Source organism: Balaenoptera borealis, assembly GCF_965194805.1.
Source record: "Balaenoptera borealis genome assembly, chromosome: 14".
In the NCBI taxonomy this organism is placed as follows: Eukaryota; Metazoa; Chordata; class Mammalia; order Artiodactyla; family Balaenopteridae; genus Balaenoptera; species Balaenoptera borealis.
Genome location: NC_138875.1, coordinates 53,327,716 through 53,355,538, shown reverse-complemented (window position 1 = coordinate 53,355,538; position 27,823 = coordinate 53,327,716). Strand labels below are relative to the sequence as shown.

Here is a 27,823-nt window from a genome sequence, read left to right as displayed (position 1 = left end):
AAAGAGTCCTAGTAATTGCCTTGACTTCAGCTGACCTCTAAGAACTAGTGATGCCAAGTGCTTTATCTCCAACCTGATTCCCCCTAAACTTCAGATTCATCTATCAAATTACTGCTGGATGTCTCCATTTGGATATTTCACAGCCATCTCAAAATCAATATTTCTAAGACCTGAGTGCCCCACCTTCCCTTCAAAACCTCATCTTCCTCCTCAGAGTGCCCTTAATCAGAGAAGACACCATCATCCTCCCCAATTTGCATTTTAGAAAAACTATTTTGGCCAGAACATGCCAATGCTGAAAGAGTGTCCTAGTTAGGAGGCTGCAATAATCCAAAGCATTGTATTGCTTGTCATACTATTTAATACATTATATGTAATTGCGTGAGAGATAACTTAGTCAAGTGATTAAAAACATGGCTTTGAAGTAAGATGGCTCTGGGTCTGATTCCTGACACCACCACTTATCAACTAGCCATGTGATCCTGAGCAAATGATTAAACTTTATAAGACTGGGTTACCTCACCTGAAAAATGGAGACAATAATAATACTAATATCTTAGGGTGTTCTGAGGATGAAATGAGATAGCACTTACGAAGCTTTCAGCACTGGTATCCCTAACTAAAATCTACAAGGACAAAGACCATTTCTAGCTTGTTCACCGTTGTATCTGCAGGACCTGACGTGTAAAAGGCACTAAATAAATATTTGTTAAATGAATACATGAGGTCATGGCATGCCTGAATTGAAGCACTAACAGTGGAGATGGAGAAAAACAATGCAAGGTAGAGACCTAAGCTTCATCCTGATTTGCTTGCCCATGTCATTAGTCACCAATTCCTAATGATATAATTCCTAAGTATTTCCTAATAATTCCTTAGGAATTATTTAATTCTTAAGTGTTTAATTCCTAAGTATTAACCCTACCATCACTGCACCCATGCAGGCATCATAATCTCTCCCCAGGACTATAGTAGAGGTTTCTCAACACTCTCACAGCATGCTGTTTTGCCTCCTCATGATCCCCTTCCAGCCTGACACTCGAGGAATCTATTCAAAGCCGAAATGTGGAACATATCATTCCTTTGCTTAACACCCTTTTGTGTGGCTATTTTTTATCTACAGTATCCAGTCTCAACTCCTCACACTTGGGCCTTCAATACATTGTATGTAATTGCATGAAGGATAACATGGTCAAGTGATTAAAAACATGGCTTCCTTTCCTCCCCCTCCCTCTCTCCCACTTGGTAGTCTAGTAATGCCAGATTGGTCTTGTCTTTTGTATATACTGTGCTATTTCATGCTTTTGAGAGGTGTTTGCTTATTTTTTCAACACCCTTCTCTCCTATATCAGTTAGGATTACATTTGTCTGCAAATGACAAGATACACTAAACAGCAAGCTAGAAGTTTATTTCTTTCCCACATAAAGTTTGGAGGTAATTGTCTAAGGCTGATAAAGCATCTCTGCTGTCTTCAGGGACCCAGGCTCCTGTCTTGTGGTTCTGCCATGTATGGGTGGCTTCCATCCTGTGCCTCTCTCCCTTCTCTATCCCTTTTAGAACCTTATTCCACTAATCATCCCCTCTCTTCTGTACTGTCACCTCTCCCTTTTCTTTGAGGGAAGAGTCTCCTCCTACAAGCATCCCTCCTTCTAATTACTCTTCCCTGCCATTTTACATTTCCTACAGCTGCCAACTTATTTCCATCCTAGTTCACCATACTTCTTGGAAGAGTCATTGCTATATGCCATGGCACATTTTCATTCTTGATCCTATTTGACCTCTCTTACCTGTTGAAACTGTTGACCACCTCCCATTTCTCCAAACCCTTTTGTCCCTTGGCTTTCACAACCCCGTTGGTTCCTGGTTTCCTTCCTACTGCTCCTTCTCCACCTGCTTTGCTGGGTTTTCCTCTTCCTTTGCTTGACAGTGAAATGACGATGTTTCTGGGGCTTCCCTCATTGACCCTCTTACTCCACATGCTTTCTCTACAGCGGCAGCCCCTAGGAAATCTCACCAGTACTGCTTTCAGTTATCTGTATGGCAGCTGTCTGTCTCCAGGATCTGTCTGTTCAGTCCCCACTCCTGAGTCCCGAATTTCTAACTGCCTACTGAAAGGGCCCCTCCTCTCGGTTCCTTCTGCCCTGATTGTGGGCAGTCTCCACCACCACTTCCTAGACTCTTGCAGAACCTTTTATCTGGTCTCCAATCCAACTTTCCTGATCTCTAATCCAACTTTTGCACTATCACCAGAGTTACCTTCTATTTTTTAAAAAAATCCAATTATGTTAATTCCTTTTTTGAAAACTTCCATTGGCTTTCTCCTGCTTCTGGGATTAAATTCAAATTCCTAACTTGGTTTATAAGGTCCCTTGCAGACTGGCCCCAACCTACTTTTTAAATTTTCTTCTCTTGCCACAGTGCCCTCCAACAATGAACTTTTCCGTATTTTTAAAATATACCATGCCTTTGACATTCTGTTATATTGCTCTGGGAGGTCCTCCCAATTCTATTTGGTGAATTCCTACTTTATCCTTTAAAGACACTCATATGTTATCTCTTCTCTGATATTTTCTTCATTTCTCTAAACAGAATTGCTACATTCTCTGTGCTTTCATAGTACTTTGTTCTTACGCTACTAAACATTTATGCATGTACAGATGTCTTCACCTTTAAATTGGGACTCTCTTTGAGATTAGGGACTGCCTTTATCATCCTTTCTAGCACAGTTCACAGTACTTTCTAGGTGAATAAATGAAAATAATGAAATTGGAAACTAGGAATAGCTTTTACTTTAATGAGTTTTGTTTTAGACATTAATTTTAGACATAATGAATGGTCATAGTGAGGTTGAGGGGAGAGCAGCAACTCAGCAGAAAAGACTTTATGGCCAATGATTTAGATGTAAGGGTCACCAGCAAAGACAATAATTAACAAATGATTAGATCCCATGTTTTTCAAGTATGGACTAAAGAAAGGTAGAACATTTATAGGCAGTAGAGGAAGGCTTAGGAGTGGGAATTTGAGATGTGAATGGAGAAAATCCAAAAACATCTGTACTGGGAAAAAAAAAAAACCCAGTTGACACTTTTTCCTGTGAACTTTGTCTTTCATCTTAGGGGTTTTCAGTTTTGGACTATTTCTTATATTGTCATGGAAAATTTTTTCAAAGTTCCACATAAGCAAGCTATTATAAATAAGTTTAACAAATTCACTGGCTTATGATAGTAAAAATGATATCTTATGGGGTATTAGGAGAAGTTGTATTTATTTATAGTCTTTACTATGTGCACATTCATAAAACTGTATTTGTCACTGTCCATTTGTCTGCAATAAACCTATAATGTGGAAAGGTATTACTTGTCAAATAAGAAAGTCAATATTTTGCAAATATCGAGTGTTCAGTCAAAGTCAATGAAGATAGTAATGGTGATGACGTTGATAATAATAAAAGAATACAGAGCTTAGTTAAGTTGCAGCATGCATAAAATTTGAAATCACTTCTTATAGAAAATTGGAAAATAAAGATAAGCATGAAGAAAAAAATTACATTCTATAAACACATCACCCAGTATTTATATATTTTATATAAATCTGTGGGTTTTTTAACATCTTTATTGGAGTATAATTGCTTTACAATGTTATGTTAGTTTCTGCTGTATAACAAAGTGAATCAGCTATATGTATACATATATCCCCATATCCCCTCCCTCTTGCGTCTCCCTCCCACCCTCCCTATCCCACCCCTCTAGGTGGTCACAAAGCGCTGAGCTGATCTCCCTGTGCTATGCAGCTGCTTCCCACTAGCTATGTAAAACAGATAGCTAGTGTATATATGTCAATGCTACTCTCTTACTTCGTCCCGCTTACCCTTCCCCCTCCCTGTATCTTCTTTGGAGAAATGTCTATTTAGGTCTTCTGCCCATTTTTGGATTGGGTTGTTTGTTTTTTTGACATTGAGCTGCATGAGCTGCTTGTATATTTTGGAGATTAATCCTTTGTCAGTTGCTTCATTTGCAAATATTTTCTCCCATTCTGAGGGTTGTCTTAAATTTACATCACATTGTTTGGATTTATATTGTTAGCTCTTTTCTTAATAGGTTACTTATGTATTTCTTTCCTCATAGAAATGGGAACCTACTGTTTTATATTTTCCATTTCATATATTATGAACATAGTTCTATGTCAAAAATATACTTCTTATAGCTTTATAGAATTCCATTTATGGAAGGATTTGTGAGGTTAAATGAGACAATGTACATGGGGTACATGGTAGGTACTCAGTAAATGGTAGCGGTTGTTGCTGTTACTATAATGTGCTTAACTCTTTCCCTATGGATGGAATAGTAAGTTGTGCCCGGGACTGGGGATATTAATGTTCTACTTTATTATATACATAGTAGACATTAACTCTTTTCATTAGCTAGAAAAGTTTTTCTTTTTATTTGTTTTAGGTGTTAAATATACGGAAGTTTGATATGTTCACTAGTCAAATCTGTCAATCTTATCCTTTGTGATTTCCAGGCTTAGAAAGCTAAATTCTCACTATGATACCATAATAAATCTTGGTACATGATAAATATCAGTGTAAAAAATATTTAATTCTGTTTCCTCTTAGTTTTTATATGGTCCTATGTGGGTAGGCATAAAAATGTATTTAGGTATAGATATTTAAATTTAATCTTTTGTCTCTCTGGTATTTATTTTTAGTGTCTACTCTAAGTTGTTTGTTAGCTGTTACTTTTTAAATTGTTGATCATTACTTCAGTATAATTAAATGAACAATTCCTCCTTCCCTTTATTGTTTTATAATGCCTCAATTATCATATAATAATTCTTACATATAATAAGGTTTTTTTGGACTGTCACCAATGAGCTTCTCATTCATATGCCGGCCCTATATTTTAAATTATTAAATTATTCAAACAATATTTTTGAGTGCCTGCTATGTAGGAGGATACCACAATAGGTGCTGTGATTTCAATAATAGGCAAAACCCCAAAAACATTGTCCCTACTTTCAATGTAGCTTAGAATTTAGGAAGAAAGGCAAACATTAAAACAATTGATCATACAAATTATATAGCTAAAAAGTGAATTAAAAGTTAAGCAGGAGATGAATAAGTTTCTATGAGAGCTTTCAGCAAAGTGCTGAGGGGATTAGGGAAGCAGTGCTTCAGTTGGGATCTAAAGGATGAGGTGATTTAAGTAGGCAAAGTGAAAGGATGGGTGGTGTCACAGACAGAGGGAACGTAAGTGTCTAAAGGTTGGTCAGTGTTGCTGGAGCACCACCTTTAGGAAGAGAACAGTGCAAGATAAGGCTGGAGAGATAGGCAGGGACATTTCCAATATTGATTTTTATCCTCATTAGTATAAAACTTCAAAAGTCTTTAGCAAAGAGTTGACATGATTATATTTGCACTGTGATGCAGAGAAGTGATTAGAGGGTGCCAGAGAGGAGGCAAGGAGAGCAACTAGGGAAGTTGGTCCTGGTTGTTGGCAGGAGGCCTCAGTTCCTACCTACGAGGACCTATGAGAGCTACTTGGGTGTCCTTATAACACAGTGGTTGCCCCGTCTTACAGCAAGTGATCCAAGAGGTCAAGGCAGAAACTGCAATGTCTTTTATGACCTTGGAAATCACACATTGTCACTTGTTCCATATTTTATTGATCACATAAGTCAGCCCTGATTTGACGTGGGAGTGGATTACACAGGAGGCGGGAATCATTGGGGCCCTCTTGGAAGATGGCTACCACAGACTAGACTCAGTGGAATGCCAACATTTCATTGCTGGGTAGTGTAATATGGGAGTGCAAAGGAAATTGAAAAGCAGCATAGGAAAGGAAGAAAACCAGAAAGTTGTAAGGTGAAATCCAGTGGAAGGAAAGGAAATTTCAAGAAATATACTCAGAAGGAACGTTAGATGAGAACCGAAAAATATTCACTGGATTTAGTGGCATGGATTTAATGGCCAAAAGCTCTTATGTTATAATTTAACATTTATTTTGACTCACCTCCCCTTATAACCTTTTTTGAAAAGATGTTTTCCCCATCTTTTCTTTGATAATCTTCCTTATGAATTTATGGATGTTTTCATAATGTTCTCCCCAAATTCTACTGTTATTTTGATTGGAATTGTGTTGTTTATTATTTTGTTTGAGAAACAAGTAATTTTACAATTAGGCTTCTCTACTCAGCATATTTCTCTGTGTGTGTAAATTTTCACTAAATCACCCAAATCAACTTTGGCAATTTAAAAAATGTCATCACAGGTCCCGTCATTAAGATGAGTCCTGAGTGTTCTTTTTGTTGTTGCCATTGTGAATGGGATCTTTTCCCTTCCCCCATTACAACCATAGTGTTTTTGATCTGGAAATGTATTACTTTTATCCTTCATTTTATGGATATGGAAACAGGCCCAGAGAAGCCAGGTGACTTGACTATGGTGGGAGGGTTGGGAACCACAGATCTTGGACATCCAAATCTTATTGTGCTACATTAATAGGAAATCAAGTTGCTCACTTACCCAGTCGAACCTTATTAAAATTAATACTCCCTTAAAGTATCAGTTGTATCAGATTTCTTTTTTTAAATAAATTTACTTATTTATTTATTTGTTTTTGGCTGTGTTGGGTCTTTGTTGCTGCTCGGGCTTTCTCTAGTTGCGGCGAGCGGGGGCTACTCTTCGTTGAGGTGTGCGGGCTTCTCATTGCGGTGGCTTCTCTTGTTGTGGAGCACAGGTTCTAGGTGCGCGGGTTTCAGTAGTTGTGCCACACGGGATCAGTAGCTGTGGCTTGCAGGCTCTAGAGCGCAGGCTCAGTAGTTGTGGCGCAGGGGCTTAGTTGCTCTGCAGCATGTGGGATCTTCCTGGACCAGGGCTCGAACCCATGTTCCCTGCATTGGCAGACAGATTCTTAACCACTGTGCCACCAGGGAAGTCCCTGTGTCAGATTTCAAAGTAGTAGCATACATTTTGTAGCACACCTCCAGTTTTTAGCGTTGTCATTTTGAAATATAGTGTCATGACTTGGGGAACTGCCTCTCATCTCCATTCAATTCTCCCAAGACCCGATTCCTACCAGACAGGAATTATTTCTTCTTTGAGGTCTAAATAGACCTAACAACCTATTGCACTGAATAAATATTTAATGAAGATTGAATATTTCCTCTGTGGTGGATCAATTACTCTTGTTGACTCTCTAAGGAAAGCTTTTTTTTTAATGTCATGTGGTAGGTTAAGAAATTTGTTTTCCTGAACATTATTATTAGTGACAAAGTTTGTTTCAGTTATATAAAAATTCATGTCCCGTAAGTTTTTTCAGTTATCTATTTTTCTTGGTTTATATATGCAGTTTGGATTTTTATGTTATCTCATACACAAATCTGAGATTCATTGACCTGGTAGCATGCAGTAAAGTCATTGGCTGTGAGAGTTGGTTTTTTTAGAATTTGTGGTATTTGGAGCTCTGAAAATGAAAAATATTTGCTAACAAGGTGTAAGGATAGTTAGTTGTACCTTTTTAATGGAAGAAAATATTTTTTATTGATATCACCAAAACATAAATAATTCTTTTCTTTTAATTAACAAAAATCTGTGTTTCTTGTATTTTTAACTGTCAGTCATATATTTAATTTTATTCTTTTAAACTTCTCTTAACTGATATTAGGTTTAAATGAAATGCTTTTATATTTGCCTGTGGAGTCTCTAAATTTATAAAGTTGATGAAATAACTTGAAAGTTTTCATCTTATAAAACCAGAATCACTATAGTAGAATCATTTAGGGCAAGTTGTTAATGTGGCATTCAGATGGAATTTATCAGAATCAATTAGAAAAACAAACTCCTGTCATTGAAATGAAAACAGAAAACAATGAACAGGTAGGGGAAAGGGTGCATATATTTTTCATGTTCTTTTTATACTAGCAAGCATATGAACATAATTTTAAAATAGAAAAGTCATGCCTAGTGACAAAATGTTCTCCATTTTTAAGGAGTAACTTCACTGTTTCCCATATGATAACTTCTTGGACCTATATTTCAATTTAAATAACTGTTGACATTGTTTGGTGTTTATTTTACTAGAGGAAAATTGGGTGAGTGCGTGTGATGACAGTTACTGTTCAAATTTGATAACAAATGTAGAATAAATCAGTTGAGTCATAGTGGTCTGTTATCTGTTTTTAAGGTCTTTTTGACCCAGGAGTCTGTGACCTGTGAAATCTCCACTTTTTTGGATTTGTTAAGATATTTTACAATGCAAGGATTTAAATTTACATGAACATCACTGCAGGAAGTTGGCTGATGTAGCCCAAAATGTAAAGGATATCAAGGTATAAATTGGAAAAAGTTTAAGAAGTTCTGACAACAATCAACATGTGTGAGAAGAAAAAGGCTGAAGTTAAGGAAGTTTCTTTCTTCTCCAACTTATTACAACAAAGAGAACCTGAAATTTAACCTGGTATTTTCAATGCTCTGATTACCTCAGCAGCATTCCATTTTGTGAAAGCATTGCCAAGAAAATGTACTCAAATCTTGAGTTACAAACTGTTCTTGCATCTGATTGGAAGGGGCATATGAGTTGTTTATAAGGTATTGCAGATCCAAAGCTGCACAAATGAAGGTTGAGACTTGGGGGAGGGTTCAAGTCAGGGAAGGGAAGCTTCCTAGACATTACAGCTCTGTCCAGAGGCCAAATGGGAGATAAATCACTGCTGGCCACCTCTCTTATTATTGAAATGGTTCAGCCCTGGGCTTTAACTGAAGGCCTTACAGGGTTTTGAAGTGCAAATAGGATGGTGAAGGGTAAACCCTTTTAGGGTTTCATTTTGATGGATTTTTTTCCTGTGTGGATTTCTGGCACTGACTGTGATCTGGAGGAGGCCCTGAAAAAAGAAAAGTTTTGTTTTGTTTTTGATCAATCAGACAATAAGAACTTTCCACAGGGGTGTACTTTTCCTGCATGCAATATTGATCCTATTGTGTTTAAAGTAGATCTTTTAATTGGGTCTTTTTTTGAGTTTCTGCAATGGAACTGTCATTTCAAGGTCACGTCTCTCTCTTGATATTAATGCCAAAGTTTGAGAGTGTTGAACGATGTGGTGCTTTTGGACCAGGAGTTTTGGGGGGATTACCTAAGGTCAATATGTATTAAACAAAGTTGTCTAGTTAAAGATCAAGTCCATATTAGAACAAGTCCTTTATATATTGATAAGCAGTCTGTAATTACTTAATCTTTTCCCCATTGAGTTACCTAATTGTATATATTCATTTAATTATTTTATATGCATTATGTTTTGCCAGTATTAAAATAAAAATCAGAAAATTCTGAGATTGTGAAATATTTGTATTATCTTATTTGCACAGATACACTGAAGCGTTTGAGGAAATAAAGGAAACATAAAACAATGTTTAAGAAAAAGATATGTTGATTTATCAAGTTGAAAATTTTTCTTTTACCCCACAAATAATCCAAATGCAAGAGATAAAATAAAGTATCTTTTAAATTTTATATTTTTTTTAGTAAAATAGGGATGAGAAGAGTCATTAGTGACTCCAAAGAAAAATAAGTGTAACTTAAAGGTTTTTTGTACAAAAATTTTAAAGAAAAATTAAAATATTTGTACTAAAGAAATGCCATTGTAAATGCTGACATTTCTTCTTAGAAATAAGGTTGACAGAACTTTTCTTGAGCACTTGACTCTTTATTTTAGATTTAACAAAGATATTTGTATCATTTACCCTGTTTGAAAATGATAATGAATTTAGCTGCAGCAGAGTTCTGTGTTCCTTGATATCTATTATAAAAATGGGTTGTTAATCCTCATAATTGACATTGATCACAATGTTCTTAATTGCCCTCCAAATCAGTTGTTGTTTTTCTGTTCTTCTAAAATTTCCCTTCACTGTATTTAAATGTTAGAGTTAATTTAAAATTAAATTTAAATGTTAGAGTTTAAATTTGCCTTTAGCTGCATGAAGATTTTAAGTAAGATGCTTAAAAAAATGAAAACCAAAACCCCAAAAAAACCTAGATGACATCAAGCAGAGTCCCCTGCATCTACAGCATCCATGTCATTAGTTTGTTGCTGGGAGATGTTAATATGACCTTTTCTTTGTTAAAAAAGAGAGCTGTAGTCCTTCCCAGAATCCTCTTGTTAACTGTCTCTTTAACCCAAGTTGGAGGTTGTCTGATGAATGAATGGTGAGCTTCTTTTATGAGCTACACATATTGTTGACATTGTGTTATGTATTGCTTTTTAATTTCTAACGTGTTTTTAATTTGCAAAGTATGCATATGCCTTTCACAGAGGCAGAACTGAGCCAGCATTTCTGAGTCTAGATATTGCTTTATGCAAACGAGATGGGTCAGCCTTAAGGATGCTGTATCATAAGCCTTAGATTTACGGAAACACACATGTAAATGAATTTCACTTTGAATATTGTTGAATGAAAGAAGATACTTGAGGAAGGCTTTTTTCCCCAAGAACTTCTCTTGCCTCTTGGCAAGTGAATTGCCCCAATATAAAAGTGTTGAGGGGGGAAAAGTGAGCCGCAGTGAAAAGGCAATCCACAAATAATCACTCTTTTCTGCCTTTGATTGTGTCAGATTTTTTTGTGTGTGTGGCAATTGTTTTCTTTTTTGCTTAGAAGAGGTTTATGGTCCAATGTCTGTCAAGTCAGCCCCTGTCTTAAGGTTGCAGTTGTATTTCTCTCTGGAGTTCCTAGAGGTGATGTTATCTTTTGTTCACTCAGCAGTGTGGTGGTTCCTGAGAGCATCTGTCACTTTAGGCATTACAAGATGGATGGGTCTCCAGTGAACTGCTGGTTGAAGCAAATGGTGAAAATAAGAAAAGACAAGGGGTTTCAGGGTCTGCAGAGAGGACAGACAACAAGGAAATACTGTTAGAAATCAAGAGTAAGCTGAGCAATAGAGGAAGAGAGAGCAAAGATGGATCATATGTCCTTTTATAAACATCTTGGAAATCAGAGTCTTGGGGTGGCTGCCGTGATCTGAAGGGGACATCTGCATCATGGTAAACAATTCTGTGCTTTGGATTTTCAAAATGTGTCTGGACATTTTTTTTTTTTTTTAAAGTGTGGGAAAAGTGTTGGGAAATAACAAAGATACAGAATGTTTTATGTAAGGATTTTGCTATTTGGAGAACTAGTCTTTTAAAATGTGGTAAAGATTTACAAATTCTTTATCTGTAATATATTACATATAAATATTCTTTATATGTATTTTTTGTTATGCTTTCCTTCCTCTTTTCTTTTTTTTCTTTTTTTGTAAGCATTTGAGCATCTGTATATAATAAAACGTTTGAAAAGTTTCAGCTACATAACTAACATCCTTACTGTTTACTGAAGTTTCTTTGATATTTTTGCAGTGGAATTCTGAAAATTCTATGCTTATGCCTTAGGGAGGCTGGGGGGCAGACATTAAGTAATTTTAAGTAACCTTCCACTTAATTTAATAGGCTCTTTGATGAGAGAAATACAATCGTTATCGATCTGTGAGAGCAAGGTGGAGATTTTGTATTATATTTAGAAATTCATTTTGTTGGTGAAAGTCAAAATTTGTGAATCCCAGCTGATACAAAGTCCCTTCTGTGGTAGAGAAGGAACAGGAGGGAGGTTGGCCGGGGAGTAAGACAGGGGAAGGTGGTGTGTGTATGCGGTTGAAAAAAATGATTTTGTCAAACTTTTTGGCATTCGTCTATGAAAAAGACCATAGGTTGAAAGGCAAAGAAATTAAGATGATTAGAAGCTTTAAGCTATACAAATGGTGGAGTATCTTCCTTCTCTATGGGTGTAAATAATAGATGAAAGAGTAAGAGTGACAACAAAGGATCAGGTCGTTTAAGAGAATGTGTGCAGCCTGAGTAGGGGTCTGTGGCCCGGGGCCAAAGGTCTTAGCTTTGAGTGTAATTAGAAGAAAATACAAAAATGTCATTACTAGCAGGTGAAGTGTGCAGCACGTGGCCAAAAATTAGCAATTTTAGACTCTGAAGCCATTGGAATTGGATTACTGACCTTTTTTTAAAATCATTAAGGTCCTTGTGGAGTCATATAGTTTCATTGGCAGTAATGCAGTTTGACCTTGCTGACCATATGGGGTAATCTTGGGTTCGGATGGAGGGAGCAAGACTCCTGACTTACAAAGATGTCTATTTGTGGGTGGGTGGGTGCAAAATACATGAGATTGAAAATCTGCGACTTGCATTTTTAATTGTTCTTTTGCCTGAAGACGTTCTTCTGACAGTAAGAGAGGTAAGATATTTTTATTTCAAAATCTAAAATGGTTCTTTTCTCTCTTTCAAGTTGGCATAAAAGGAGAATAAAATGAAAGCTTTTTTTTTAGAAATATACATTAATATTACTTTAAATGTTTTAGTGTCATAAATATGCATTTTGAAATTAGAACATTCTTAGGAAAATCCTCTTTTCTTTTTAGACACAGCAACAAAATAGAAACACTTCTAAGTCATCTAAAAAACAATGACAAATAGTTTTTATTTCACTTGATGCCTTATGACTGTATTTTCTATTTTTTCCATGCAATAGTTTATATTGACTATAATCTAGCAGAGAGAATAATATGCACACTGTAATTTTCAACCAGTTATATGTAATTATAATTATTTACTTTAATTTCTTCTAAGAATACACTACTCAAAAGGGTAGGAAACTGTAGCTCTTTTTATTCTTGCAGGCTTTCTTCCCTGGAAATTATTAAAGCATTCATTTCAAAAAGTAGAAAAATAATTTTAATCAATATTAGTTATGTCTTAAATTTTTGATACTTCTTTGGGAAGATAAATTTTGGTCAAGCACCAGAGATTATAAAACTCAAACTCCTTAGGGTAAGGAAATTACCTTTCACTAAGTTCATTTCTGAAAATAAAAATAGTCTCTGGGCTTTAAGCATTATGGTAACACCTGTCCAAAATGCAGACTTAACAGATTTATTCAACTTACATTTAGTAGGGGGAACTCTTCAGAACAGAAATTCTTTTTGAGTATATAGAATAAAGAGTGATCATCTGGGGAGTATTTAAGAAAGAGGAATATCTGTATTTGCCATTTATGACATATATGGAGTTGTGTAAGAGTTTGATAATCCACTTCTAATTGGAATTTTTGTAGAATTGTAATTATTTAAATTACCGTATTGTGGAATATAATGCATTTGGAAATTAACTCATGTCTTTATGTATATATTATTTTTTATGTTTTTGCAGGTACAAAAAAGCTTTAAACAAGTAAAATCTAGGCAACACGCTCCCTGAAGTGTTGACAGCCCAACTTAATCATGAACGTGATTCAAAAATGTTAATAAATAAACCAAGGTATTGTACAATTATAATATGCCCCCTTCCAAATTTTTTAAGATCAAATATTTTTTGGAATATATTTAGAATTCAGATAAAGCTACTATCTTTGGTACTTAAACTGATGAAGCAGATATTTCTTAGAGCTCCTCTCCTTCTGTTTTCTCTCCGCCCTGCTTTCCTCTCCCCTCCCCCATTCTCTCCACCAAAAAACAAAAACAAAAACAAAAAAAACACCCAAAACAAAACACTTTCTCAGCTCTAAGGTTTTTTTTTCTTACAACAGCCTCTGTGTTATATTTCCTGTATACCTAAATTAAGACAATAAGAGTTCAATTCTCGATTCTTCTTTGTTGATTGTGGTTTTATCTTTCAAGTTGTCTAACAAGAGAGACATCTAGATTATTGGCCTCTGCAGAAAAACCCAAACCATATCTAGTGACCACATATATTTAAACTTTTTATCATATAATAGTATCCTGAGATGTATGTTTTAAAAGTTTTATAAAAGTTTTCTTTTTCTATTTTTGGAAGCCTTTTTAATTTAGAAAAGAAAAAAAAGGTGATACTGTCCTTTTTTCCCTCCAATGTCAAAGAAAATCAGAAGTTTGCTTAGAATTGAGAATTTAGGGATACTGTTTAGGTAACTCTTGTCTGTTCAGGGCATAACCCAAGACTGGCTCCCTCCTTTTGGAAGTTAAAACGTGCTTCAATAGCCTGGCATTTCCAAAAGAGGCCAAAGATCTTTTCCTCTTTTATGACCCATCGTATCCTTTTGAGGCCAAAAAGAACAAGAGGGTCATTGCCACTTTAGCCGGGTCCCTGTTTGCTCCTTCATGGTGACCACGCAGATCCTGAAACCTAGTATTGGCTTAACATTTGGGCCTGGGACATCTGGAAAATGGTCAAGTAGGAGCAGAGGAGACAGAGAGAGGGAGAACTGTTGCGTTTTGTTACACCAGGTGCTAGGAGGAAGCAACATTGCCTTTTTGATATGGGAGGCAAATTCTGCGGGCCCTGGAGTTAGGCTTCAACAATTGAAGAGGTCAAAGGACAGCTGAGTGGGGTCAGTGAGACACCATGGGGTGTATTTTGTTACTGAGTAAAAGGAGCAGCCTCCTAAAACCTTAAAGGATTCTCTTGAAAATCTGTGTTGTGAAAAGGTTTTATGAGTCTCATGGCAAAAACTCCTGATTTATCTAAGGAATGCTTGCTTTTGTCTAATGGAAGGATAATCCTTACCAAATGTTGGCAACTACTATAAGAGTCAATATAGGTCTGAAAGAACAGTTAGGGTTTGAAGTGTACTTTGCTTTCCAAAATGTTTATCATTTTAATGTTTGTCTCTCAGTGAAGAATTTTACACTGTTGAAATACCACCTTTTTCTTTCCTTGGAGCAGAAAGTGGCAGGTCTTGGGGTGGGGGGGGGGGAGGGAGGTGGGTAAGGAATGAGCTTACATTAATTTTAAAATTATTCTAACAAGTTGTTGACTGACCCCAAAGCAGGATATTATAAACCTTTAAAAACGCCAAAACTTAACTCTAAAAAGTTCTTTGACTTTATTTTAGCATACAAAGGGAATACATGGCACTTCATGTGCCATTTATTTTTGGATTACAGAAGTTTTGTTTTTTTAATTTAGTTGTATTTCATAGAAATGGGTATCAGTTGATGAATAACTTTAAACCTTGGGTTTCTCCCTGACTGTGTTTCTTGTGCATTTTGTAGTAGTAAGAAGAAAAACAATGTCAGAGTCAAGAATAGAGAATAAGAAAAACAAATAGAATAAGTAATTTTCTCTTTGAAAGGAAATGGGGAAAGCGGAGCAACCTGCATGTGGTAAGAACTCTTTGCCATGCAGCCCGTGACTTCAAGATACCACTTATATGATTGTGGAGACTTTCGAAGGGTGTTGCCACCTGGCAGATAGGTAGTAAAAGGTAGAGGAATTTGGCAGTATTTTGATGGCCCAGTTTATATACTATATACATGTACCTAGACATAGAATGTGTGTATTACAATACGTATCGTATAGTAAAGAGGAAAAGATAAAATGATGAGTAGTCTAGAATAGGCTTTGTTAAGCATTTTCTTGCTAATGTATAACTTTACAATAAGTTTGAATTACTTGTGTGTGTGATTTTTAAAATCCTTTTAAATAATTATTCATTTTAAAGCCACATGTACATAAATGTAAGGCTTAACGGTGCAGTGTGCTCTGTGTCTATTTTTTCAAGGTTAAAGTGCCTTTCAACAACTAATTTAGAAACCTAAGTGTAGTGACTGATAATTGCCTAGAGAAAACCCACAGCTGTTTAAGTAGCACTGAAATTGTGGCAAAACTGACAAATACAATTAGCAATGTTAATAAGATAAGAAGATGGAAAGACAGGGGCAGATGACCAAGTGGAAAGATGAAGGCAGCAGGAGTAACACATCCCTATAAGACCAGAATGTTCACAGTTGCTTTGAATTTCCAGTGCTTTTTCTTTTAAGCTAAGCCCCTATTTTACTACTCTCTGAATTACCAGCTGAATGGGTGTTTGCAGGTTAAATAATTCAGATACGTGTGTTCAGTCCCTAACTCACATCTGATTTTGAAAGAAGACAGCAGTAGCGGCTAAGAAAATCAGTCAGATTTTGCTGATTCCAAGGCACAGTTTTATTCGTGGTGCTTTTTAAAAGTCAATTTTAAATGTATTTCTATTTGACTGTAATTACTGAGAGTGGGAATTTCTTTCCCCCTCTTTGCACCCTTATAATTCTTATTAGTCAACTGCATATATTACAAAGGAGACCAAAGCCCTGTTTTGTTTTATTATTACGAAAACAAAACAAAAAACCTGCAGAAGTCTTTAATGTGTTCTTACTAATTATATTTATCTGGTTAATGTTCATAGCCTGATTTCCAAACAATTTCTTAGGAAAATTAAATAGGGATAGGTAAATAAGAAAAATTAGGTGAATGTTATATGAAAAATATTTAATCATCTGTGTTCTTCCCCTTATACTTGTTAAAGCATCCTATGAAATTTGGAAAATCATTGTAGTATCTTTTGAAATTCTACTCTGCATTTGGGAAATTGGTTTTTGCCTCTGGTGCTTTATGCAGATTTTAATGATTGTTGTGATAAATCCCCAGAAGTTTGTTCTCTCGGAAACCACAGAGACTCCTAACTCTCTGAGTGTGGCAGCCTTGATGGATGTGGTAAGCCACACTTTGGAAGCATTTCTGGTTATTTAATGTTTTCTGTTCTGGATTATTGACTCTTCTCCCTGTTGAAAAATTGGTCTCTGGTGACATGGTAGAGGTCACACGTTGCCTATTATTGTTTTGCTTCTTTGATCTAACACAGCAATTGCCTCTGGTAATTATACTAGTTCCAGAGAGTCTTGATGAGATGTGTTTATTTTACAGAAGAATTTCTGGTATTTCAAGGAAGAAAGTAAAATTTCCAGTGGTAACACGTAACTCCTTGTCACAAAGGAAAAATAGCATTGTCCTTTATCTTTTAATTTTGACAGTTTTTACATAATCATGAAATTAGTTCGCATATGACAGTAATTATTTCTATGGCAATTTAAGATATTGCATATCTGTAAGTATATTGGTAAAAACAGTTAATTTTAGAATAAAGTTACAAGACTAGGTTTTTATTTCAGTACTTAAAATACTTTTGGCTTCAGAAACTGTCAAAAGAAAGTCACCCAGATTTAAATGTACAGAACTATTAAAAGAGGTTGGAAACTTTGTGTTTTAATCTGTTTCCATTTTCTAAAGATTTTCAGCAAGGAGGATGAATAAAAATGAAATAGAACACTTTTGTTTTGAATGCATCATTAATTTTGTGCTTTTTTTGGAATGTGCTTGGGAAGAGATAGTATCTCTTCAAACCTGTTTAATGTATAATTGGATAAGACACAAAAAAGCTCAATGTATTCTTTTTTTTTTTAAACTCAACTCCAGCTGTAAACACAATATTTTCCCCCAGGTGATTGCAGTTTAATGGGGGAGTCAGACAAATACTAGACCCAACTAATTTTAATTAAGAGCAACAAATATCAATTTAAAAGAATAAATAAAATGCAAAAAGCACAAAAGAGAGAACTGTGAAAAAACGCTTGTTTTTAATTTTGAATTATAGACTCTTTGAGAACTTGAAAGAACCATGTTTGATTTCTTGCTCTAGTAGTTACACATTATCACTCTCATCAGTGAATATTTTTGACAGAGAAAGGACATGTAAGCAGTAATGCCTATAACAAGTAACTTCTTTATATGAAGTCAAAGAATCTGATAGCTATAAGGGACAATAACGATTTGTATGTATGATTGTAAAATTTCTTAATAAGTGAATTGTATATACCACCAAACACCAGCTTTTGGAACTTTTACATTGCTGGTCATTTGTTCCCAGAACAATGCCCCCAGATCTACTGCTGTGCCCAACACATACAAGGAGGTGCCTCAACTTTTCTTAGTATCCTCGATGTAGCACAAGCTTAAAAAAAACCCCACATATTACTTCAAACATTTTCTGCACATTTATTTTGTGCCAGGCACTATTTTAAAAATATTATATGTGCATAACTTCTCATGTATTCTCACAAAAACCTATGATGTTGATTGTACTACCCCATTTTACAGATGAGAGATTAAGTAACTTGCCCAATATCATGCAGGGTAGTAGGTGCAGGATTTGAATTAAGGTTATGTGACTCCAGAGCCTGTGTGCTTAACCACTTCACTAGTGGGATTTCTATAAATGCTGCCTGGCTGGGTGGATGATTGTTAAATTTTGGAAAGTGGGTGACAACATCTATAGAGAAAAAGATAACAAACCACTGACAAGTTATACGAAGTTGTCTATTTAGTACTATGCCTGGCACAGTCAATAAATTGTGCCTTAAAAAAAAAATTCAAACCGAAGACAACTACACACACATACACACACACACAAACAGAATGTATCATGTTCACTCTCACCTTTTTTTCTATTTCAAATAGCTTGGTTTAGTGGGGGAAAAAAAAACCATGGGCTTTTGAGTCTAAATTTGAATCTAGTTCCATCACCTACAAACTAGATAACCTTGTCTCCTTGCAGAAATTGGATCAGTTGCTCTGTCTACCTGTCCCTCTTTCTGAATCTGCTTGTTTCCACTTGGTTTCATTTAACTTGGTCCTTCATCCTATAAATGGAAGTTAGCTCTAGAGTTTGACTACATTCCTTACACCCTTTGGCAGGAATACGTCCTAGGTAGTGTGTGTGCTTCATATTGTCTCCCATGGGGAGGCACACGGTGTCTCATTGCCTCACTTTTAGTGATGCTAAACTTGATCAGTGGTTCAGGAGGTGACAGACCCCTCCGCATCAACCTTTTATCTAATGGTTTCACTTATTCTCATTGCCTAAATGAATTTTGCATTAAGGGTTGCGAAGTGATCATTTTAAAATTCTGTCATTCTTTCTACATTTATTAATTGGAATTCTTCATCAAGAAAATAAAAACTCTCAAGAACCAGGGCTGTTTGGATTCTTCAGAGTATAGGAAGAGCAGGATAAATGTTTCACTCTTTCCTTTTTCTTTTAGTAGCATGAAATCAGGTGCTTTGTTTGGGTTTTTTTTTTTTTTTTTTTTTCCCAAGAGGAGTTCTCTTTTTCTACTTGAGAGGCAAAATTAATTTGCCCATTTTTATATTTTAAATGTGCTTCAGTCCATTGCATTTATTCTCTTTTATGTTCAATTTCTCCCATCTTTGGCCCGTGGGAACTCTTCATGTTGATTCCTATGTCTTTTGACATGACCAATTAGTCTCTGATAGCTTCTTTGCTTGCTGGCACAAGATGTTCAAGGATCATAGTGTGTACAGTTGTCCCACAGTATCCACGGGGGAGTCGGTTCCATGACCTGCCGCAGATACCAAAATCCACAGATGCTCGAGTCCCATAGTCAGCCCTTGGTAACCACGGATTCAACCAACCACATAATGTGTAGTTCCAAATGTGGTATTTCCTGCCCCAGACCTGGAATTGCAGCCTTCAGGGAGACTTGATTCTTTTCAGTGAGTAAGCTAGTAGGAAACCACAGAGTACTAGGAAGTGCTTATTGTTTATTGAATTGTCATTGCTTCTGGGACTTTTCAGTAGACAAAGCTTGGAACTACAAATTTGAAACCTTCTAAAAAATATATATTCCCATCTACCTGCTCCATAACCTAATTTGCTATTAAAACCAGGCAACCCTAGTGTCTTAGATTCAGTTCTTTTTCTTTTACACCCTACAGCCCTCCCTCGGTATCAACAGGGCATTTGTTCCAGGACCCCGCAGATACCAAAATCCATGGATGCTCAAGTCCCTTATTTAAAATGGCTAGAATAGTTGGTCCTCCGCATCTGCCGGCTTCTGCATCCTCAGATTTAACCAACTGAGGACTGATTTCGTGGTTAGGTGCAGAAACCCGCGGCTACCAAAGGCCAACTGTACATGATTTAAAAAAAAAAATCAGAGTCCGTCTTGTTCTTACTAGTCACTAACTGCGATGAAACCTTTAAAAAACTACTTTTAAAAAAATTAATGCTTACCTTCTCCAGATAGTTGGTATTAAAAGTCAACCTTTATTAACAGCCCAAGTGCAGTACCTTGAAAATATTTTTACTTGGTCAAAAGAACTTGTTGGGGGAGATGGTTGGGTCAGTACAAGTGTATCATAACTGGGAAAAAATGCTTTGGAGTCTTATGCTAGAAGGTAGTAGTAGAAATGCCAACTCTTAATGGGAGTTTCTTAGTTTAAACACTGGAATGAATTTTATTTCCCCTGGAATCTAAAATACCAGGAAGAGGGTGGGGGTGTGCACGTTGCAAATTCCATTGTTCTTACTGTCTTTTTGAGTAATAAGTCTATTTTTAAAACTACTTGTTCAGGGATAGTCATAGAGTTGGGATTAACTCAGTTGCTATATGATATTTTCCTTTTCATTTATTGTTATAATATTGTTCACTACTTTAAAAATTGGAAGATACCGATAAGGAAATAGAAAGATCATTTAAAAACAACTCCACCCCAATAGATAAATATTAACAGTTTATTTTATGTACTTCTAGACTTTTTTCTGCTTGCATTGATATTATCTTTACAAGAAATGTATTTATGAAATTTCCAGTAAATTCATATCATATTATCAATATTGTAGTCTTTTTCTTGTGACTTCTACCTACCTAAATTGTGTCCTACCATGGATGAATGAGGGAAATTGAAATTAAATTGTGTTAACTTTTTAACAGTAATAGATTGGGCAATATCTGAAATCTACTACTTCTTTTTACATGGATGTGAGAAGAAAGACAAGGAAGATACAGTCTCAAATTCATTTCTTTTTATCATTCTTTAGAAAACTTTCTCTTGTCTTCACTAGAAAAATTAAAATTTCTTTTAGAAAGGGGAAAGATTGGAGGAAGATAGGAAGAGTTATGTAAACATTCCTAATATTTTAGGAAGTTGATAAGAATGTTTTTGATTTCTAGATTTGCCACATAATGAATTAATGAAATATGACTGCATCTTCTAAAGTTGAAAACAATGGGGAAAAACGGGTATCAGCAAGAGAATTCCCAAAGTCAGGGGACATGATGCCAATTGATCTGATGCTTTGGAGTCTAGGGGCAGGCCGGTGCTTCCTCTCCTGTATGTGTGCACAGCCGGCCCTCTGTATCCAAGGGTTCTGCATCCACAGATTCAATCAACCCGCCTATTCGGAGGGCCGACTGTACTGGCCTTTTAATATGCGGGACTCGAGCATCTGCAGATTTTGGTACCCACCAGGGTCCTATAACCAAATCCCTGAAGATATTGAGGAGCAATTTAGTTATTCTTTGTGAAGTAATTTACTCTTTGTTCATTTTTACCTTTCATCTAACGTGTAAAGTGAGCTTTGGGTTTTTTTAATTGAAGAGAGAGGTGGTGTTTTTATTTTGTTTCAATTTTTTAAATTGTTGCTTGGTTTTGTGTCTATTCATCCCATATCCTACTTTCAAACTCCCTTTTCAGCCTTGTCTTGCAGCCATGATATATGTAGACAAGGACAAATCAGCAAACAAAAATCTTCTTCCTTGATTTTTATTTATTTATTTATTTATTTTGGCTTGGCTTGGCTTGGCAATTTAGGAGTACTTTATGGAGTATCCATTTCCCAGTTGGGTCATTATTGTAGGTGTTTTAACAACTGAATGGCATACATGATTAGATAGCCTAAGACAGCTGCTGCTGTCGACAAACTGATTAGAGTCCACTCCTGTCTCTTGGCCTTTTCTCATAGTATGACCTTGGGCAAGTGCCTTAACTTCTCTAGGCCTCAGTTCTCCTAAAAATGGGGGCAGTAACAGTATTTTCCTGGCGGTTAGTAAGTTCTCCATGTTACTATTATTATAATGGTGCAACGAAGAATGTTTCCTTTCACATTTCTTGCCAATAACAATGATGACAATTACTGCTACTACCATCACCACTATGACCATCACTAGTAAGAATAATAATGACAGCAGCAGCTATATCATCTGCCTGCTAGGTGCCTACCACTGTGATATGTGCTTCACATATAACTGAACATTTGAAAAATCAGAATTTATATATGTATATATTCTGAAATCTGATCTGACGCTTTAAAAAAGCCTTTGGAGAGTTAGGTTAAAGGAAAATTTTCTCCTTGTTTCCTGTGTACTTAATAACTACTATAAAAGTAGTTACTGCATTAATAATACAGTAATTATTAACCATGAAACCATTGACAAAAAGGGAATGAAAACATTACTGATCAAGTTGTAGCCTCTTGCAGGGTGTATTGCTTCTCCTTTCCATTTTCAGCAGAAAAGGAGTTGAGGAGAGGTGATGGAGGCATTAGCAGGCACCTGTTTCCAAAGCTACTCTTTTCCTTATGGCTCCAGTCCCTATTCCTAAAGCCACCAGTGATAGAAGCTGCCTGTTCTACTCTGCCCTTCTTTTGTCTGTCTTTCTGTAGAGAAGAGAAAAGGCTAGAGCAGAGAGGCACCAAACCACACTGTCATGGTGGTTTGTACTTGATTCCACTTGTATTTTGAGCAATTAATTAGTGGTGCAGAAAGAGCTCATATTGGGTACCATCCCTTTCTTAGAGATTTCCTCAATACCCCAAGAGTGCCTATTTGCATCTCAGAGGTCTGTAGTGCTATAACAAAACATTTAATATAGTTTTCCCTGTGTAATCCCACAGTAATAAAAGAAAACATGGAAAAGCAATACGCTGCAGTCTCACAAACTTAATGTCAGCCAGAGACATAAAATATCTGCATATGTACAGAATTCACAAGTCTGTTCTTTTTGTATTTCATTTAACAACTGATTCTAAAAAGTATTTCTCCATTTTCTGACCTGAAGTTAGATTTATTCACACCGACTCTTAGTAGGATGCTATGTCATTGCAGGCCCTGGGGGCTGTTTGAGATTCAGAGGAAAGGAAGGCTGGTAATCTAGGTGGATAAGGCCAATGATTTCAGTGACACTAAATATTACGGCATATGATATTAAGAATACATTGCACTAGAAAAGCTTTTTCCTTTGAACTCTGCCCATCTTTGGGTAGCATTGAACTGTCAATGAAGAACTCCATACTCAGCACCAAAAAAGTTTGGGGTCAGTTTTGTTATCATTCACCTTATCATTATCATTTTTAAAACTGCCCAGTTATGTTTTCATCTGGAATAGTCAGCCCCTTCTTTTTACTCTCCCAAGGCTGTTCCACAGGTACTTCCCGTTGTCTTCATCTCAGTATTGCTCAGGATTATGCCTTTGTAGGATTATGTGTATGTTTTATGGTGGTGAAACTGGATCGCCCCTGTTTATATTACTTTAATATTTTAATCAGCACAATATTCATTCGATATAGCTGTCATATTACTCCTTATCTATGCTTAAATTGAAGGGATTGAGATCATGCAATCTTCCATGTATAATTGGGCACTTCTTTATTCAACTAAAAAGATCTCTTGGAGAATGTAGGTTTTCAATGATGAAAGGAAGATAATTTGTTGAGCAGGTAATAGATTAAGAAGAGGCAAGATTTCTAGGCATTTGGTGCTCTGGAGAAAGGCTAAAGGTCCACCTTTGAAGTTATTCCATTGTTCTCCACGGATAAAAAATCCCATGGTTGACTGTGCTAGTTCCTGGTATTTTTCTCCCTTCAACAAGGAAGAAAGGTAAAATGGCTATTCGATTTTGACTTTAGATGCATAAACTAGTGACACAGCATATTTCTCTTCCAACCCGCACCCTGTTTTGATTATGCGTGGTTCTGTTGAAAAATAAATTGCTTTAGAAAAATTAAATGTTTATAGTTGTACTGGTGGGGTTTTAGAAGCTTGGGCAAAAACTTGATATTTCAGGAAAATTTCATTTGACGGGCTTTGTTGATTTTCTGCCACTTACAACTTTGAATTGGGTATTATATGTATACTTTTGTGTATGTACTTACTGTAAGAAAGAACCTAGTAATTTATTTTTTCCAGTTTTACTGAGATGTAACATATATAACGTATATTAGTTTTAGGTGTACAACATAACTATTTGATATGTGTATATATTACAAAATTATTACTACAATTAGTTTAGTTAACATCCATCACCTCACATAGTTACAAAATGGTTTTTTCTTGTGAAGAGGAACCTAGTAATTTAAATCCATGGCATTTGGTTTCTTATTACCTACTTTGAGAAAGGTTGTCAAAATATGATTACAGCTTTTCCTCCAAATCATAGGAATCTCCAACAAAGCTTTGATAAACTGAGACCCTCTGATGGGAATCGCTGTATACTATTCACTACTACCAGGAATCATGTAAGAAGCCTCCTTTGCTATATATAGAAGCAGTTCAGGGCCACCAAAATCTCCTATGGAGCTCCTTTGTGTGATCTAGGAAACCTGAGAGGAGGGTTGAGATGTGGTATGCATCACCCCTTCTCTGCTCAGGGGTCATCACCACTGGATCTTGGCTCCCTTTACCTGCTGAGCCTGATGCATGCTCAGGGTCCTCTCAAATAGTCCTCCAGGGAGTCAGAGTTGGAGATACAGATGAAATTTAATATCTACCCCTCTCCTTGATGGGGAAAGTGGAGCTAAGATATTCTCAAAATTGCGTTTCTTGAAACGAGATTTACCCATGTTGAGCCCATCCTCTAGGAGTGCAAGATTTGTCATCTGGATATTGAGTCCTGGTTCTGACCTTTACCAGTGGGGTGATAGTGAGCAAGTCACTTGGCTTCTCCAGGCCTCAGTTTTTTCATTTATGAAGTGGGAAGAGGTCATACCTACTTCAGAATACTGAGGATTAAATAAAGTAATTTTTGGGAAGTGCTTGGTATACTGTCTAGCCCAACAGTTCTCAGACTTTTCATCTCACAACCCCTTTATACTCCTAAAAATGATTGAGTTTTGTTTATGTATATTATATTTATTAGAATTAAGAAAATTTCAAAGTATTTATTAATTTAAAAAATTAACAATAAGCCCATTATATAGCAACATAAATAACATGAAAAATAACTGTATTTCCCCCAAAAAAAGTTAGTGAAAAGAGTAGTCTGTCTGCTTCTGCATTCAATCTGTTGCAATATCACACATCATATAGCCTCTGGAAAATTCCACTGTAAACGTATGAAAGAATGAGAATGAAAAAGGCAAATGATATCCTAGTAATAGTTTGAAAAGAGTTTTGACTTCATGGAAAGGGTCTTGGGGACCTCAGACCAATTGTTAGCATAGCCAACAGTTAGCACCCAATAAATTTAGTTATTATTGATATATATGGAAGTTTTTGTAACTAGTGATGAGAAGTAAAGGCGATTGCTTCAAAACTTCTTGTTCTGTACTTTCCTAAAGGGTCCCAAATAAGACTGTGATTCAAACTAAGCATAAGGAATAACATTGTTTTTCAAATAAATACTGATAATACATGAACAAGTTCTTTGAATTTTAAAAGGCTCAAATCTTGCTTTCAGGAATTTGTTAAATATATTATCATAAAGCTTTTATTTTTTTTTCCAGAGAAGACTCTTTTTCCCTCCTAGGGTAATAAGATCTTAGTAGAGAGAGAAGTAATTTGATATTTACTCTGAAACCACTGATAGTGTTCCTATGGGGTTTTGGCAGCCCACCAGTTTAAGAAGGTGTGGCCCCATTGTCACCATGCTGGGCTTCACGATTGACAGGTCAATCTTGATTTACTAGTTGGAGAACCTTCACTTAAAGCACTTATTATGGTTTGATCCTCAGATACAAGATCCCTTAAAGGGGCTTTTTGAAAGCCCCTTTGGATTCTAAAGACAAGAAGCAAAAGTGATGTAACAGATAAATAGATAAGTTGTCTCAAGAAATATAGGTAAAGTTCAAATAGTTCCAATCTTAGGATATATGGGTATAGTTTATATCAGCTATCTGTGTACTTTGCAGACATATGGCCCTCTAATTGTATCAATTTTCTCCTTTCTCTTTTTCTTTGGGAGGTAGTGTAGACCATGGGGAATTCATATGCTGGGCAACTGAAATCTGCTCGATTTGAAGAAGCTCTCCACAACTCCATAGAAGCCTCTCTCAGATGTAGTAGTGTGGTACCACGACCAATTTTTTCCCAGCTTTACTTGGACCCTGACCAGCATCCTTTCTCATCTGCAGGTAAGTTTCTCAATCCCACACATTCCTAGACTCCTTTTAATAGAAGTGGGATCTCCAAATCTGGGGATATCCGAAATAAATGGGTTAAATGTTAGCCAATGCCAGTCTCCCTGTCCTCAGATATTTTTCAGAACTATGAATTTTTCTTTTGGTTATTTTCCCACAAGCATTTTTATTAAGTTAGCTATGATTTATTTGCTTACCCAGATGTAAAACCCAAGGTGGAGGATCTGGATAAAGATTTGGTACACCGCTACACTCAAAATGGAAGCCTGGATTTTTCTAACAATCTAACAGTAAATGAAATGGAAGATGACGAAGATGATGAAGAAATGTCTGATTCAAATAGCCCACCAATTCCCTATTCACAAAAACCTGCCCCCGAAGGGTCTTGCACTACAGATGGTGGGTTTCCTTTCTTTTCTTTTTCCCAATTCCTCTAATATTGTCTGGCTAGTTTCCAATCATTGCATGGGATGCTCAAGGCTGGAAACCAGTAATTACAGAAAGGAATGAGGAATGATTATGCTGTCACTCACATTATTGCCTGTGATTTCATAGCAGGTGTCTCTTAAGAAAGACAAGCATTATCACCCCATCTTATAGATGAAGAGACTGAGATTCACAGCAATTGAATGACTTCTCTGAGATGGTATGTGGCAGAGGCAAGCCTAGACCTAGCTCAGGACTTTTTCAATGCTCCAGGTGCTTCCTGCAAGAATGTGACTCTTTCAGAAACTTTATTTTAGTGTTCTCTCTTTCTTCGTCTTTCTGTTCCACTCTCAAAACAATTACAGAGATATCAGGTGTTTTAATATTTACATTTTCCATATATTTTGAACATTCATCCAGTATACTGTTATCGCTAGAAGATTAAAATGAACATATTTTGATAATCCCAGTTTATTTATCTTCAACCTCCTCTTCTACCAAGGCTTTAACCACACTTTTTTTAAAAACTAATTAGCTGACTTAGCTGCAGATTGTGTTTTAAAATTTGCCCCCTCCTTTCTTTTTTTTTTTTTAAATTAATTAATTAATTAATTTATTTATTTATTTTTGGTTGTGTTGGGTCTTCGTTTCTGTGCGAGGGCTTTCTCTAGTTGCGGCGAGCGGGGGCCACTCTTCATCGCGGTGCGCGGGCCCCTCACCATCGCGGCCCCTCTTACTGCGGAGCTCCAGACGCGCAGGCTCAGTAGCTGTGGCTCACGGGCCCAGCTGCTCCGTGGCATGTGGGATCCTCCCAGACCAGGGCTCGAACCCGTGTCCCCTGCATTGGCAGGCGGATTCCCAACCACTGCACCACCAGGGAAGCCCCAACCACACTTTTAAAAAGAAAATCCTACATAAAACGTTTTCAGTATTTCATGGTTTTGGTGATGTAACAAATTATACTCTCTTCCCTCCATTTAGTGGTATACGGTGCTGTTTTCTGGCCATCCCAGCCTGATTTCTAATTAGTTCATAATTTGATAGTTTATAGTTTGCCCATAGCTCTTTCAGCTTGGCTCATTCTAAGGTAGTTCTAAGAGTCCTCTCCCTCAGAGGCAGAAGAGCCCTGAAATTTTCCTTATGAATATGACGGTGAAATAGGGCAATACAGTGCCTGGATTTGTTTCAGCATACCACCTCTTCATGGGAAATCCTCTATTTACCTAAGACTCCTAAGACTTAAAGGAAGGTAAAGCTATTTTTAGAGGCAATTTAGATAAGCAGATACTTAACACCCCACGGGCTTCTGGGGGTGCCATTCAGATGTAAATTCTGGCTGCTAATTTCTTATGTAAATTATT

General features: G+C 36.4%; 2 protein-coding genes across 22 annotated transcripts in view; one reads left to right on the top strand and one right to left on the bottom strand.

Annotated features, from left to right (window-relative positions):
- The window catches only part of GREB1L (GREB1 like retinoic acid receptor coactivator), a 267,107-nt gene that overhangs the window by 114,281 nt on the left and 125,003 nt on the right, over positions 1 to 27,823 (top strand). For 18 of the 19 annotated variants that reach the window (XR_014233993.1, XR_014233994.1, XM_082353478.1 and 15 more), the window contains 3 exons: positions 13,241 to 13,348; positions 25,866 to 26,030; positions 26,238 to 26,435. Coding sequence is in view for 17 of the 19 variants with exons in the window: in XM_082353478.1 (XP_082209604.1) it covers positions 25,874 to 26,030; positions 26,238 to 26,435 (355 nt within the window). In the remaining 2 variants the exon portion in view is untranslated. The remainder of the gene's footprint in view (positions 1 to 13,240; positions 13,349 to 25,865; positions 26,031 to 26,237; positions 26,436 to 27,823) is intronic. The other variant, XM_082353464.1, reaches the window with a different exon arrangement.
- Positions 1 to 27,823, bottom strand: part of LOC309610571 (uncharacterized protein) — a 138,307-nt gene that overhangs the window by 40,217 nt on the left and 70,267 nt on the right. The gene's annotated exons all lie outside the window — the stretch shown is intronic.